Raw genomic sequence first — 13,335 nt, 5'->3', positions numbered from 1 at the left:
CATATTATATGCTATTTATTACACCATACACAGCCATTGCGTAAGCTTACGAGATGCCACCCACAGTGACACGATCTCCACACACATCTTATTTACAAACATACACATTACATACATACATACATAGACATTGCATACAACATCATCATCATCATCCTTAACGGTCACGACCGAATCAACACAAGGTGAACCACGATCCTATATCAGATGCAATAAATGGGACACGAGACGAGGCTGATCCGGTGGGGTATTCAAGGTAATCAGACACCAATGATATCATTCATGTCCCTGAATCGCCCAAAGAGGTAAATCCTGTATCTTTTTAGCCCTCTCCCCCCCCCCCAGATAGCTGTGCTAGAGCGATAGAAAATTGCCGCTGTCTCCCGACGACTATAAAAGCCGGTATGCATCACCCCGCATATCTTTTATTTTCTTTTTCTTCATCGCTGTCACCACCAACCAACCACCCACTACAGCCCACCGCCCATGACTCAATGCATTCCCTCCGAAAACTATATACATTGGATACACGTATGTCCATATTATCCTCCTCCCTTTAAAGAATTCAAGCCATAACATACGTATCCTACTAGTTCATCTTTGGGGATTGTGTATATAGCACACAAGAAGCCATCAGTGTTCTCCTTGGCTATGCTTCCATCTTTTGTTGGTTAAATGCCCAGATACCGTAAGTCGATGACGTGAATATACGTATACAACATGTAAACTCATTTATGTTTGTTATAGCCAAGTAATTGAAAACTACAAAGTGGGTTCAGCAGAATCCCTCAGTATCAATTTCTTATCAATATGGCTTGCAGGCAGGTGACATTTCGAGACGAGGGTGTGGGTGTGGGTGGGGGGATTATGATGTCGTTGAAGAAGAATATGCCAAGCTTATACTTTCTCAAATAGGCGATGCAGCTAATCTAATCGGATGTATTTTGACTGGTCAGCTGCCATTTCAGCGCTATCTTGGAATCTATTTCGTATCAATCGACATTTGCCTTCTTTGCCAGTGGATCTATTACAACTCCCGCGATAAACGTAGACGCAACAACAAACATCGCCTCTCCACAAACAAACAACCACCGCACACAGACCCATTATCCAAAGTGTTTCAGCATCCATCGGTTCGCACACCTCTTTTGATTGAAGGTCAACAGCAAGCTCCACTCAAGACGCTGGATGATGAGCTGGCACCTTATTCAGCGTCTTCTTCACCTAGCAAATGGTACACGCTTAATAACACCGATAACAAGACCACCAAAAAGACTGTATTGATGGCACTGTTTCTTTTTGGTACTCGATTACCAGCCGCTTCATTGGTATCAGCATCATCCCAACAAGAAGATTGGTACACTGTCGTCGCTGACAACTCTTTGATTATTGGTCGTTTCTTTGCATGGATTTGTACAGCACTCTATCTTCTCTCTCGTATTCCCCAAATCGTTAAAAACTACCGTCGTCGTTCCATTGACGGTTTATCACCCGCTTTATTCGCCTTTGCTGCCAGTGGCAACTTGACATACACATCCAGCATCCTCCTCAACCCAAACAACACACGTGAATCGCTCCTGGAAGCAGTACCTTATTTGATCGGTAGTGCAGGTACTTTGACATTTGATTTCACCATCTTTTGTCAATTTTTGTACTACTGGCGTCAAAAACGGAAGCAACAAGAACGTCATCATCAACAGGATCATCATGTTGTTGCGTAAACAGGTCGCGCACGCGCGCATCTCTTATCATACCCCCCATCACACACACCACACACTTGTAACACCATCATCCTCATTATTCGCACTACAACCACCACCACCATAACAACAACAACCTTGTTAGCCACAAACACACTTTTTTTTTCCTCCTCATCATCCGGCAATGGGGCCCTATTGCCGACGATGATTGCTGTGTACATAGATACTCTTACTCTTACAACATGCCAACCCCCCCTTATTGCAATACCAATCCTGCTTGATTTAGCATGTCATTCTTTGAATTGGATGAAATTTCCTTTTTGTGTGTGTTTGTGTGGCAATGCATCATGGAAAGTGTGGCTTCTCGGACGTGGATTTTCTCAGGGTATACAAATCGTAGTTTATTCCTTCCTTTCAAGTGCCATAGAATACATCATGAGTCACCGTGACGATTAAATTGACTCAGCTTGTACATACAACTCTGTACAAACGACTTGAAAACCTACCCATTGAACATGATGACCATAGTTCTAAGATGAGACACATGCAATTTTTTTTTGCACCAATGGTGCACCTTGCATTACCCGTGAACATTGTTAGCTTCCCACGCACCACGTGGATAAAAGTACTTGATTCGTTCAAGCAGCATTAACCTCTTGCCATGGGTGTTCCTAGGATGCGTCATGGAAAATCAAACATGTTTCTCATCCATAAACGCTCATCAAATGGGGACCAGCAATTGGTAAGGTACCGATCCATAAAAGTTTTTCTTTGTGTAGGTGTATACATACGCCTGGTGGCATGCCATGCACTAACCGTTTATGCATACATCCGTCGGTGGATGAAACAGGCACCGGATTATCCTTCTTCCATTCACCTTTCAACCAACACCCCCCACCACACAACACGCTCTCTCTCTCCTGGGCATCCAATAACATGGCGTCTTTGGAAGCAGCGTTATCAAGGACATGGCGACGCATTGTCGAGGGCTCGATCGCCTAATTCACCAGCTACATTGCATGGCCATGTCACAAGAACCAATGCGGCGACACGTCGTCATTTGCCTAGGGTGCTTTTGCTCTTCCAGATCTCGAGAACGTTTATTCAAGGATACGTGTACTAGCGAGTTGTATGAATAGGTATGTTCTTAACGTATGGCTTGGCTATCTCGTTTGACACATTCTGTTGTAACTTCTAGGCCTCTTTGTACTACATGATGATCCACCTCTACGCTAATGGCGACGTGCTTTTCGGTAAGGCAATGGAAAAATAGGCTGTGGTATCAGAAAACTTAGGGGATATCTATTTCAACATGTAGTGTATGCTTTGAACAAGATCGATACATGCCTTGGAGTATGGTAAGTGGATTGGGGCATATGATCCAAATGAACTTGGGATTGAGAAGGGGCTTTGTTGGTAAGCTATTCTGGTAATGTTGTCAAAGGGGAGGATGAACATGGACCCTACAAGGATGTGTCTTTAACGAGGGGTTATGTATCATGGATAGGAATCAGGAACCCAGTTGTGTGCAGCGAAAAATGTCAACAGGCCAATGGCGATTGGATCAACCCTCATATCAACCATTATTGAGTGCGTACAACCCAAGGATACCTATGAAAGGCATTCTATCTTAGCCAAGGATGATGAGATTCGCCAGCTCAGGGCCGCCGCTATAGACTCACGAGTTGCGAATACAAGGTCCCTGTTACCACAAGCGAAGCAATAAAGATAGGATTGGTTATTCCCATTTGATTGATGTTATTGTATTCCTGCACCTTGCACAAAAGAACGTACGAATAAACATAATCGAAATGCCGAGTTTTATGTATAAAGATATGACAAAGGGACAAGGGTGTCGCCTCTGCATGAATTCAATTATGCAAAAAATGGAAACGAGATAGATGTCACACAGGATAAAGGGTATTTACAATGATGGGTTATGCCACATAAGCCTTTGCTACAAAGGGTAATTCGCTACTTGAAGGAGATCGGCTGATGGAATAAGCTCGGAGCCGGATGCGTCAAAGCTTCCTCGTCGGAAATTGACGCCCTGTTTTTTAAAACCGCCAGGGCACAGACACCAACACACACACACAAAGACATACTTTCTTTCACTTGTATCGCCCATCCTTTACGTGCACACACACACACACACACGCAACATGTCATTTGTCAACGTTATTCGTCGAGCAGCCATTCAAAGTGCTTCACGTTCCCGTTTATACACCACCACCCCTCCTACTCCTCCTACTACTACTTCGCAACGACTCAAACAACAAGCCAAAGACAAGGCCGCTCCCAAAGTGGGCAAACTCAAGGAACTAGCACAAAAGTATGGTGCAGCAAGTGTCTTGGTCTATCTTGGTATCGGCATGGTCGATTTGGGTATTGCATTTGCCGGGATCCAGTGGGTGGGTCAAGATCAGGTCAAGCGATTGGAAGACGATGTTATGAAAACAGTCAACAAGTGGATGAACCGAACGCCCGCGCAAGAACCACAGCAGCCTGAGGAGGATAGCAACAAACAATTAGAAACCAAGGAACAACCATCATTGGCTTCAGTATTCTTGTTGGCCTATGGTATTCACAAAACCTTGTTTTTGCCATTGAGAGTAACTGTCACTGCAGCTGTCACCCCAGCCTTTGTACGCAAGATCCATCAACTTGGTTGGCATAGATACGCTCCTCGTCTCTTTGGTGGTAATGGTGCAGCAGCAGCAACAGCTTCCAAAAAGCCTTAAATCATAACCTCATTCACTTTTGCATCTTTTCATATTACACACACATACACACACCCTATCTCTCACACACACTTTCAAGTACATTATTACACTCCATACCACCATCATTTATATAAATTTACGACTATTGTCCAGATAATTATACTGCTATATTGCGCCTGCGCAGGACAGCTGACTCTTTTTGTTTTTGTGTGGCACGTTCTTGTTCCATAGCTTGTGCAAGTGTATGACGCCATATCTTGCCTTGCCCATTCGATAACCGTAAAAGAAGATCCATCGCCTGGCCTTTGGTCAACTTCTTTTTTGGCTGTACATTGAACCTTTTAGATAAGTACTCCAATTGTGCTTTGGTCGCTGGTTTGAAACGATATGCGGCATTACGCTTGGCTCGATGGAGGAGATGCTTGTGCTTGCGATATTCATGATTGAGCCAGGTATCTGCAGCTTGGATGGCTGATGTTCGCGTATCACACGCCAAGGGTATAGATCGAGCTCGACAATGCACAGCCTTTTTCTGTTCCTCTGATTCTCGTTGGATTTTCCTGGTACGTTGCATTTTCCCTCGCCAAATCCCTGTGACATCCTTTGTCAATAGGTCTCCTCTTCCTCCAACATCATCATTCACTATTACTTACCATCCTTAGGATCCCGTTTCAATATCACCGTGCCAAGATCAAGAATATGTAACGCACACGTATCCTCACCCACTGTGACCCAGCTGTTGACTGAAATGTCTCGTAGCTCTGGTGATAGTGAAGCCTCGGTGATAAATTCATTCAGGTCATCGTATTCGGTAATCTTGAGTCGAATAGCATCCATGTCAATGCCTACGTACGCATAGTAGTTTCAGTATCATGATACACGAACACGCCAAATATGCTTGCCTGGGTTTGGATCCTCTTGTACTTTTACTTGTTCTTGCTCTTGTTCTTCAGCTCGTTGTTCCATAATCAATAAACTCTCATCTATAAGATCCGGTTACTTTTACATATCCACGACAAAAAAGGGAGACAACAACCTACCTTGAACGACTTGCCGTGGATCAAGACCCATCAAGCTAGGAAACGTCACCAAACCTGCACGACCGGCTCGTTCGAAATTATCCACAAAATCAATCACAGTGCAATCTTCTTTTCCAGGATAGAGACGCATGCCACGGCCAAACATTTGTTGAAAGAGGACACTTGAGCGAGTAGGTCGAGCCATCAATATGCAGTCGATACGAGGAATATCGGTTCCTTCTGTCAGGATACCTATAAGGCCCTACTTGCATTAGTTTTATGGCTATGCCATGAGGTAAGTAAAACATACCGCAGTTGACAAGTACAGGAAAATCACCGTTTCGATAGCGTGCAAGAATATCAGCACGTTGGGTAGTAGATGTTTTGCTGGTGATGTATTCGGCATCGATCCCATGTTCACGAAAGACATTGCATAATGCGAGTGTGTGATTGATATCCACGGCAAACACCAGAGTGGATGATCGAGTATCGCTTGCGTATTTCTTCCAACTCTCGAAAATGATCTTGTTACGATGCTCCGTATTGACGACACGAGCGAGCTCGGATTGCACAAAGTCATCATTGCGTATGGATACATTGTTCAAATCAATACTTGTTTGCACTGTGGTGACCTTGAGAGGACAAAGCCTGTATGTAAAAGGGTGTGTCAATCATTTATCCACAAGGCTCCTATTTAGCATATACACACACACAACTTACCATCCTGATTCAATCATTTGCAAAAGATCCATATGATAAGAGACATCGTCAAACACGCCATCCAATGCCAGACCATCATGTCGTCTCACAGTCGCTGAGCAACCCCAAACAAAGATATGGGAATCGGGATCGGATGCACCAAAATGATCGAGGATCCTTAAATAGGTCTTGGCTGCTGCATGATGAGCCTAGAATAGGAGGAGGATTAGTAAAGTGCATCATCATACTTACAAATCCACTTGCCTCATCAATCACGATCGTTTTGAATTGAGCAGGGTCATATCTTTCCAAACGACAAGAACCATCTCTTCCAAGGGTTTGTACGGATGCAACCACGACATTGGCTTGATCAATATCCGGCTTTCGTTTGCCTTGCTCGATCACCACATTCTAAATAGCAAGCGATCAGTATGGATGTTGTCAATGCTATGGCTCCCCCTTGTCCCTTACCCATGATGGATGAAATCGCATGATTTGATTGCTAGCTTGCTCCAAAAGTTCAGTACGATGAGCCAATATCAAAGTCTTGGTTGCCAGGCGTGTTGGATTAGGCACTTGCTCGATAAGATTGGCCATCACCACCTATATCACTTTTCTATCAACCACCACCACCATTCAATGTCATTTTCAATGGATCATTACCGTTTTGCCACTTCCTAATGAGCCACTTGTTAAAAGAAAAGGTTGAATGACATCCGAGGTAGAACTCACCTACAGGCAAAGACACCACTTGTTTACGAGCGCCCTGTGCCAAGGAATCCAAACAGATCTGGACGCATTCACGTTGGTAATCACGCATGGTGGGTATAACGGGTGTCGTTGATGGTCGTGGTGCTGTTGCAGCCTTGCTGACAAAGGCGCGTCGTATAATGAGATTGCCGAAATGTCGCATGTGACAAGAGGAGCTGAAGAAACAACAAGTTTGACACGCAACAACCCGTAAATCAAATGCCGTTTAGGGTCGCACGAAAACACAGCATGGCGGCATGACATCAATGCGAATAATCCTGTACATTTGGACATTAGTCAACCCACAAAACACTTTGACATAGAAGAAGTTGCTTTTTAATGGTCTTTAGATGGATGTGTACATTGGAATTGATATTTTATGCATCACTATTATTGGGATGGATCATTGGGCTTGTTGATTGTTGCTGTTGTTGCTGTGAAGAGGAGGAGGGGGTTGGTGTTGATGAGGATGATGCTGCCTGTTGTTGTTGTTGTTGTTCGGAAGAAGATGAAGATGATGAAACTACGCCCATGGGTGTCGATGTTGCTGCTGGTGCTTGATGTATAACAGGATGATGTGTTACTGATGGTGTTGCAGCATACAAGCGTTTAGGGTCGTATTTCGTTTGTAATGTTTGTAAAAGAGTCTGATTCTCGGGGCGTTGGAATTCACGCATGAATTCGGTCCATTCACCGGTATTGAAGTTGTGGAGCAATTTGCGACCAGACACTTGCTTGCTGAGAAGTAGAAAGCCACGACCCAAGATACCACATACTTGGAAAATGCGTTCACCAATTGTCAATCGTCGACGAATCGCTTCCCAATTGGTATTGACAAGCACCTTTTCAATATCAGCACGGCATTGGACCATGACAGGGCGGGGATCATTGTTGTTGGTATCTTCTTGTTGTCGTTTTCGTTCCGCTTCCAGATCACGGTAGGCAAGGAAAAGTTGAAAATATTCATAGTTGAAATAAACACCAGCGTTCTTGGGCGCAAAGTCGCAATCATAATGAGCGGGCAGATTCGCAAAAGTGGCAAATCGATGCAAGGGGGACATCTGTGCGTACTTTGTGTTTTGCTCTTGCTCCTGGATAATCATCTTGACATCATCCTCCACCATATTGGCTTGGTGAAAAAGATCGGCCTCGGACACTTTGAGTAAATCTTGTATAATCTCGTTTCCTACATAATAAAAAAAAGTGAATACTATGATCCTATATATTATACATGTACATAGATACATACGTCGAACACTGTACTCCTTATCTCGTGGACTCGCTTTTTTAGCACGTTTCACTGGTTCCTTATCACCATGTCCTTTTCGTTTCACGCCGCTGCTGTTTTCGGCTGTTGTAGCCGGTGATGATACCGAGGCTAATGCCGCTTGAAGCAATTGATGCGGTGATCCTTCTGCACCGGCAGCAGCAGCAGCAGCCGCAGCAGCAGCAGCAGCGGCTGAAAAGAGATTTGATTCAACTGTAGAAGGATGATGTGGATGATGAGGAAACGTAAATGAATCGTTGCTGTGGGATGGTGTGGGTGGTGCTGCTGCTGCTGCTGCTGCTGAAAACATGTCTTGTTGTGTGCCACCAACATTAACTGCATACACTTGTTGCTCTTGTCGAAACATGACTTTGGGCATATGGGGCAGCTTGAGGAATGTGACATTGTCCCCTAGAGCGTGACACAAGGCAAAGAACATGGCTGCTGTTTGCATTGGTGATCGTTGTGTTTTGATATCCTTGACGCATTGATAGAATCGAAGAATACGATCATCACTGAGAATGTCTGCAAGCGTAGGTGATAAAAAAATACAATCATCGTGGTTCACTCCACCACCACCACCACCGCCACCACCAGCATTGTTTGTTGTAGTAGTAGTTGTAGCAGGAGCAGCTGTTCTACCAGTGGTGGTGTTGTTGGTGCTACTGCTAGCTGGGTTGTTTGTGGCAGGTTGCATCCGAAAAGTGTCCTGGTGAGGAGAAGCGTTTGGTTCCATTCGTTTGTTGTTCGTTTTCTTTTGAGGATAGAAAAAAAAAAGAGAGAGAGAGGAAAAAAGTGTATAGTGCTTGCAGGGTTCCCCGAGATCAAAGCACGTTGATGAAAGGGATTAGCAATGAGTCGGCAAGCAGTGTGCGGTAAGAGTTCGAGCCGTACGAAAAGAAATAGTCCGGCGAAAGAGAGGTGTTTACCGACAACCAGTGCTGATACAGTATTTTCCCCGAGTTTTTCACGCTGGGTGACGTCGGCCCGGCACATGGCCATTGGCCATCCCATTCATTATCTTAACTCCGCACACACACCTATCACATCATCTTTTCTCTTAATCCCTCTTTATTTCAACAAATTGGCACGCGATGATCAATAATCTCCCTATGGGTGGATGGATGGCGTCAATGATCTTGTTTATCAGGATAAATGTACACCTACCAATCACCTTCCGCTACGTCTTTTAAGAATTCATATCGAGCACATACACGAGCAAGCGATTCCATGGTCGTTTCCAAAGACGTAACGTTTTCATTTTCGCATACAACCCACAATTGTTCAGAGATATGAGATCGTAGCTTGACACATTCTTCATATGCATCCTGAAAACACAACAATCACGGTGGTGTGTGGGCATCCTCTTTTTTCCCATTTAGAATTCTCGACGTTTATTTACCTTGGCTGTTTCATTGGTTGCAATGTTTTGTGGGTCAAGCATTTTGAGTAATTCGGCTAGAAAGCTTCCTTGTTGCGTGGCTCGATTGACAAGTTCTTCTACACCCAAAGTGGATATCAAAGGAGACTACATGATGTGTCAGCCGACGACCCTCTTTTGCCAACCATGATACCATACCTCAGCAGACAAGGTAAAACCAGCGACTTGATGGGTGGTCATGGTATAGATGACGATGAAGATGATGATACAAAGAATGGAAAAAAAAAAGAAAAGAAGGGTCAAGAAGTAATATCACCCAGGGTGTTGTGTGCTCTTTATATGAAGTAGAGATTTTCACATGATAACAAAAGATTGCTCTTTTCCTATTGTTTGCAGTGTGCATGCCTTATTGTGTTACCATGATGGAATGCGGGGAGTTGAGCGGATGCGAACGATTAATGAAATCGTGTTCCTCCTTGGTCGGAAAAGCATTTCATTCTACTATCCACAAACCATGGCTCCTGGATACCGAAAAGAGACAAAGAGGTACCCCCCTTCTTACATTCCATAGTGAAAAAAAAAAGATGTAAAATCACCGTGAGTAAAATCACCATGTGAGCAATGTACACCATCCATCCAACCATCGCTGAACACCACCGCCGGCAGAGTTTATTATATGCACTTGTACAACTTTTATCATGTCAGCTATGTACCAGCAAAGGCACACACACCATATGCACTAAAAACATGGTGTGATGAAAATAGTCACAATGACGAAAAGGTTGATGTGCTGGCTGGTGCAGTAAGGAAGAAGAATGGTATTTCGCTACTACTATGAGCACGAATTTCCGTTTATCGCTTTGCTGCAGCGAGCCAACATGCTACTATTGACAACATGGTGTGGTCATTTGGCTGTAACGAGCCCGCATCAAGGATATGGATTTGGCAATAACACGTGGGATGTGCTGTGCAAATAAAGATGTGTTTGGCTCGGCTTCCTTCCGACCTTAAGAACCAATGTCGCTTATAAAGAACGTTCTTGCCCTTATTGAAGGTAAACAAAGAGAGTATGTATATATGTATATCAAGAAGAGAGAAATGTTATCTGTATATTACAAAGAAGGAAGTAAGATTGGGGGAAAGAGAACAATGGTACGACTTTTTTTTGGTAAAGGGGGGAGGGAGGGAGGGAGGAGAGAGAGAAAGGATATATGTACAATGAAAAGTTTTTTTTGTGCAAGTGCTATATATGCATGTAAGGAATCATCAAAGAATGGGTTTCCAGAAGGGGCCGGTATCAAAGGAGAATTCGAGTAGGTCTTGTGTGCATAGAGACGAAGGCAAAGCGTCTGTAGTGATGGTAGTCGGGGAGATGGTGGTGGGGCCATGGATCCTGTAACACACAAATGTGAGTAAGTACTATGGAAATGGAGCAACATCTTTAACAAAACAAAGACGTACGAGCTTTCACATAAAAAGACATCCGAGGCATGAGGTGCAAAATAATCCATTCGAGATGCACCACCACCCTCTTGAGATTGTACGTAATACTCTGGTGTACTTGCTTCACTATGGGTACCAACATCCGTATCATTGTCATCATCGTTGTCGTTGTCACAGCAACGCATGCTTTTTTGGTCTTGATGTCCCTCTTCCTCTTCATCACTGGTCATTTCCATATCCATTGCAGCAGCCATACGTTCACTTTCTCTACGAGCAGCATAGCGCCAAGTGATACTTGAACTCACTCGACCACGACGATCCAGGGCGTTGTCATTGGAGACGAAGCATTGGGGACATGCAAAGTTTTCTTGATGGGCAAACTCATCCGTCATTTTCAGGCATTCCAAGTGCAACCAGCGATGGCAATCGTCACATTGGACCATGGCGCCAAAACCTTCGTTGGGTGTATCACAAATACACTTGATCATGCGGGTTGGTTCCGCCGCTGCTGTTGCTGAAGCAGAAGAAGATGGGACGGCATTTGGTTTTTGCTTTTGACGGCTACTACGTCGACGACGACGATGTTGTTGCTTTGGTGGTACTGTTGTTGTGGTGGTGTGAGAAGAGGAGGAGCAAGATGACGCCTTATTTTGTCCTATAGTTAGATGTACTTTGGGGTCAGCAGGGACATACACATACACATAGGAATCAAAATAAAACATTATATACCTTCAATCACTGAAGTCATCTTCGATTGACCATGAACATAGCTTTCAATTAAACGTGCTCCAGGATGTATATGATGGTTCTCATTTGGAATACCAATCACGATTTTTCGTTCGCCACAGCCATCGTTGTTGTCGTCGTGCTGAATGTCAATAGAAGCCTCTTGTGCGACAAACATGAGGTATTGCTTCAAGAGATCCAGATTGTGTAATCGCCGATGGCTTGCAGCAGGAGCACCCACATCATCACTAACAAGGTCAGGTGGTGTTGTTGTCGATAAAGATGACGTCCTTAATGGTCCTTTACTATCACCACCGCCTGTTGCTGTTCCTAAATGTTCAGAGGAAGAGGGTGATGATGATACCTTGTCAAGGGCATTTGACAGCTGGCGTTTGAGTTGGTCAGCAAGAAAATGCACTTGTGGGTCATCATCAGAGACAATGGCATCATTGTGAGAAAAGGGTGTTGCCACTGAAGAGGAAGGGGAGGAGATGGACGAGGGTGGTGACAAAGGAGGACATGATGATGATGATGACAAGGGTCGCTTGAGAGCAATCTCATAAAATTTCTGTTGCTGCTGCTCCTGATGCTGCTGCTGTTGCTGCTGTTGCTTGGTAACCTTGGATACCCTGTGAGGAGAAGAAGACTTTTTGATCCGTGTCAACTTGCTGTTGTTGATGATGTCAAAAGTCAGTCAACGCTGGGTTGATTACAGTGTATTGCGCTGCCGTGTCTTTTTTACCGTGAGCTGGATCTCTTCATACTTCTTGGAATGATGCAACAAAAAAAAGAAGGAAAAACGATGCAAAGCCGTTTATGTGAAAGAAAGAAAAAAAGATCTCCATCATGAAGGGACATTTTATAATTTATATGTAGGACACTAGCTTGCCATACATACCCACACATATGTCCTCAAAGTTTATAACTAAAATGGTAATCTGTGTCTTCCTTTGAGCAATAATATTTGATGTAAATATTCACACTGGAAAGCAGGTGCATCTTCTCCCATATCATACTAAACGCATAACTTACATGCAGCTACAAAGAGAGAGTAACGGTCCCAAACGTTTGTTGTGGTTGTGCAGACACACACACTCTCTCTCGCACGATAGTAGACATACACTTGCACAAGGTCGATTGCGTTAGTTGGCGTGACTACTCGTCGTTCGGTTCATGCCGCTGTAGGATACTTGGCGCGATGTTCTTTTACAGAAACGATCGAACGTTATTATGGCCACATTGTGTACAATGTAGCTGTGACTCGCCATCATCGACAGTATAGGAGAAGTCCAAAAGCCTTTTCCATCCATGGTGTGTGTGTGTGTGATTATAGTTAGATTAAGCAAGTGCAGCAAAGATCCCAGCAACAGAGAGAGTATTCGTCTCCTGATGTCACTCTATAGTAATATAACGTATTCTCCAGGCTCTTCTTATCATCCATCAAAACAGACGTGCATGGCACTTGGCCCCCCTTCACGGGTCAAATTCAATTTTCAGTTGGAACAAAAATGGTGAGTGTGCCGCATCCATATGTGTTTCACCGCCTGTGTTACAATGCAGACATGCATCATTGATATGTTGCCGATTGTTTTGTAACGTCTTTTTACTCACTCGTATGTCTTTTCGT

The 13,335-nt window shown here is 44.0% G+C and overlaps 6 protein-coding genes across 6 annotated transcripts; 2 read left to right on the top strand and 4 right to left on the bottom strand.

The window, feature by feature from the left end:
• Positions 1-486: 486 nt before the first annotated feature.
• On the top strand, positions 487-1,721 carry O0I10_002693 (uncharacterized protein; the record flags this gene model as incomplete). Its single annotated transcript, XM_058482773.1, has 4 exons — positions 487-531; positions 594-688; positions 748-821; positions 916-1,721. The coding sequence occupies 4 exons, from the start codon at positions 487-489 to the stop codon at positions 1,719-1,721; spliced, it is 1,020 nt and encodes a 339-aa protein (XP_058346340.1).
• A 2,141-nt stretch (positions 1,722-3,862) lies between these two features.
• O0I10_002692 (uncharacterized protein) lies at positions 3,863-4,441 on the top strand (the record flags this gene model as incomplete). Its single annotated transcript, XM_058482772.1, has 1 exon — positions 3,863-4,441. The coding sequence occupies one exon, from the start codon at positions 3,863-3,865 to the stop codon at positions 4,439-4,441; it is 579 nt and encodes a 192-aa protein (XP_058346339.1).
• A 139-nt stretch (positions 4,442-4,580) lies between these two features.
• On the bottom strand, positions 4,581-7,054 carry O0I10_002691 (uncharacterized protein; the record flags this gene model as incomplete). Its single annotated transcript, XM_058482771.1, has 10 exons — positions 4,581-5,014; positions 5,077-5,268; positions 5,326-5,406; positions 5,464-5,694; positions 5,753-6,090; positions 6,163-6,350; positions 6,406-6,552; positions 6,613-6,744; positions 6,805-6,818; positions 6,874-7,054. The coding sequence occupies 10 exons, from the start codon at positions 7,052-7,054 to the stop codon at positions 4,581-4,583; spliced, it is 1,938 nt and encodes a 645-aa protein (XP_058346338.1).
• A 214-nt stretch (positions 7,055-7,268) lies between these two features.
• Positions 7,269-8,894, bottom strand: O0I10_002690 (uncharacterized protein; the record flags this gene model as incomplete). The annotated part of the gene is made up of 2 exons (XM_058482770.1): positions 7,269-8,077; positions 8,141-8,894. The coding sequence occupies 2 exons, from the start codon at positions 8,892-8,894 to the stop codon at positions 7,269-7,271; spliced, it is 1,563 nt and encodes a 520-aa protein (XP_058346337.1).
• A 340-nt stretch (positions 8,895-9,234) lies between these two features.
• O0I10_002689 (uncharacterized protein) lies at positions 9,235-9,779 on the bottom strand (the record flags this gene model as incomplete). Its single annotated transcript, XM_058482769.1, has 4 exons — positions 9,235-9,268; positions 9,326-9,486; positions 9,561-9,686; positions 9,738-9,779. The coding sequence occupies 4 exons, from the start codon at positions 9,777-9,779 to the stop codon at positions 9,235-9,237; spliced, it is 363 nt and encodes a 120-aa protein (XP_058346336.1).
• A 1,026-nt stretch (positions 9,780-10,805) lies between these two features.
• Positions 10,806-12,470, bottom strand: O0I10_002688 (uncharacterized protein; the record flags this gene model as incomplete). The annotated part of the gene is made up of 4 exons (XM_058482768.1): positions 10,806-10,932; positions 11,001-11,637; positions 11,712-12,376; positions 12,451-12,470. 4 exons carry the CDS (start codon positions 12,468-12,470, stop codon positions 10,806-10,808), a joined length of 1,449 nt encoding a protein of 482 aa, XP_058346335.1.
• Between the last annotated feature and the right edge of the window lie 865 nt (positions 12,471-13,335).

The sequence above is a fragment of the Lichtheimia ornata genome (genome assembly GCF_029851405.1).
Source record: "Lichtheimia ornata isolate CBS 291.66 chromosome Unknown scaffold00008, whole genome shotgun sequence".
Classification (NCBI taxonomy): Eukaryota; Fungi; Mucoromycota; class Mucoromycetes; order Mucorales; family Lichtheimiaceae; genus Lichtheimia; species Lichtheimia ornata.
Note: the sequence above shows the minus strand (reverse complement) of the source record. Positions and strands in the feature narration are given on the sequence as shown.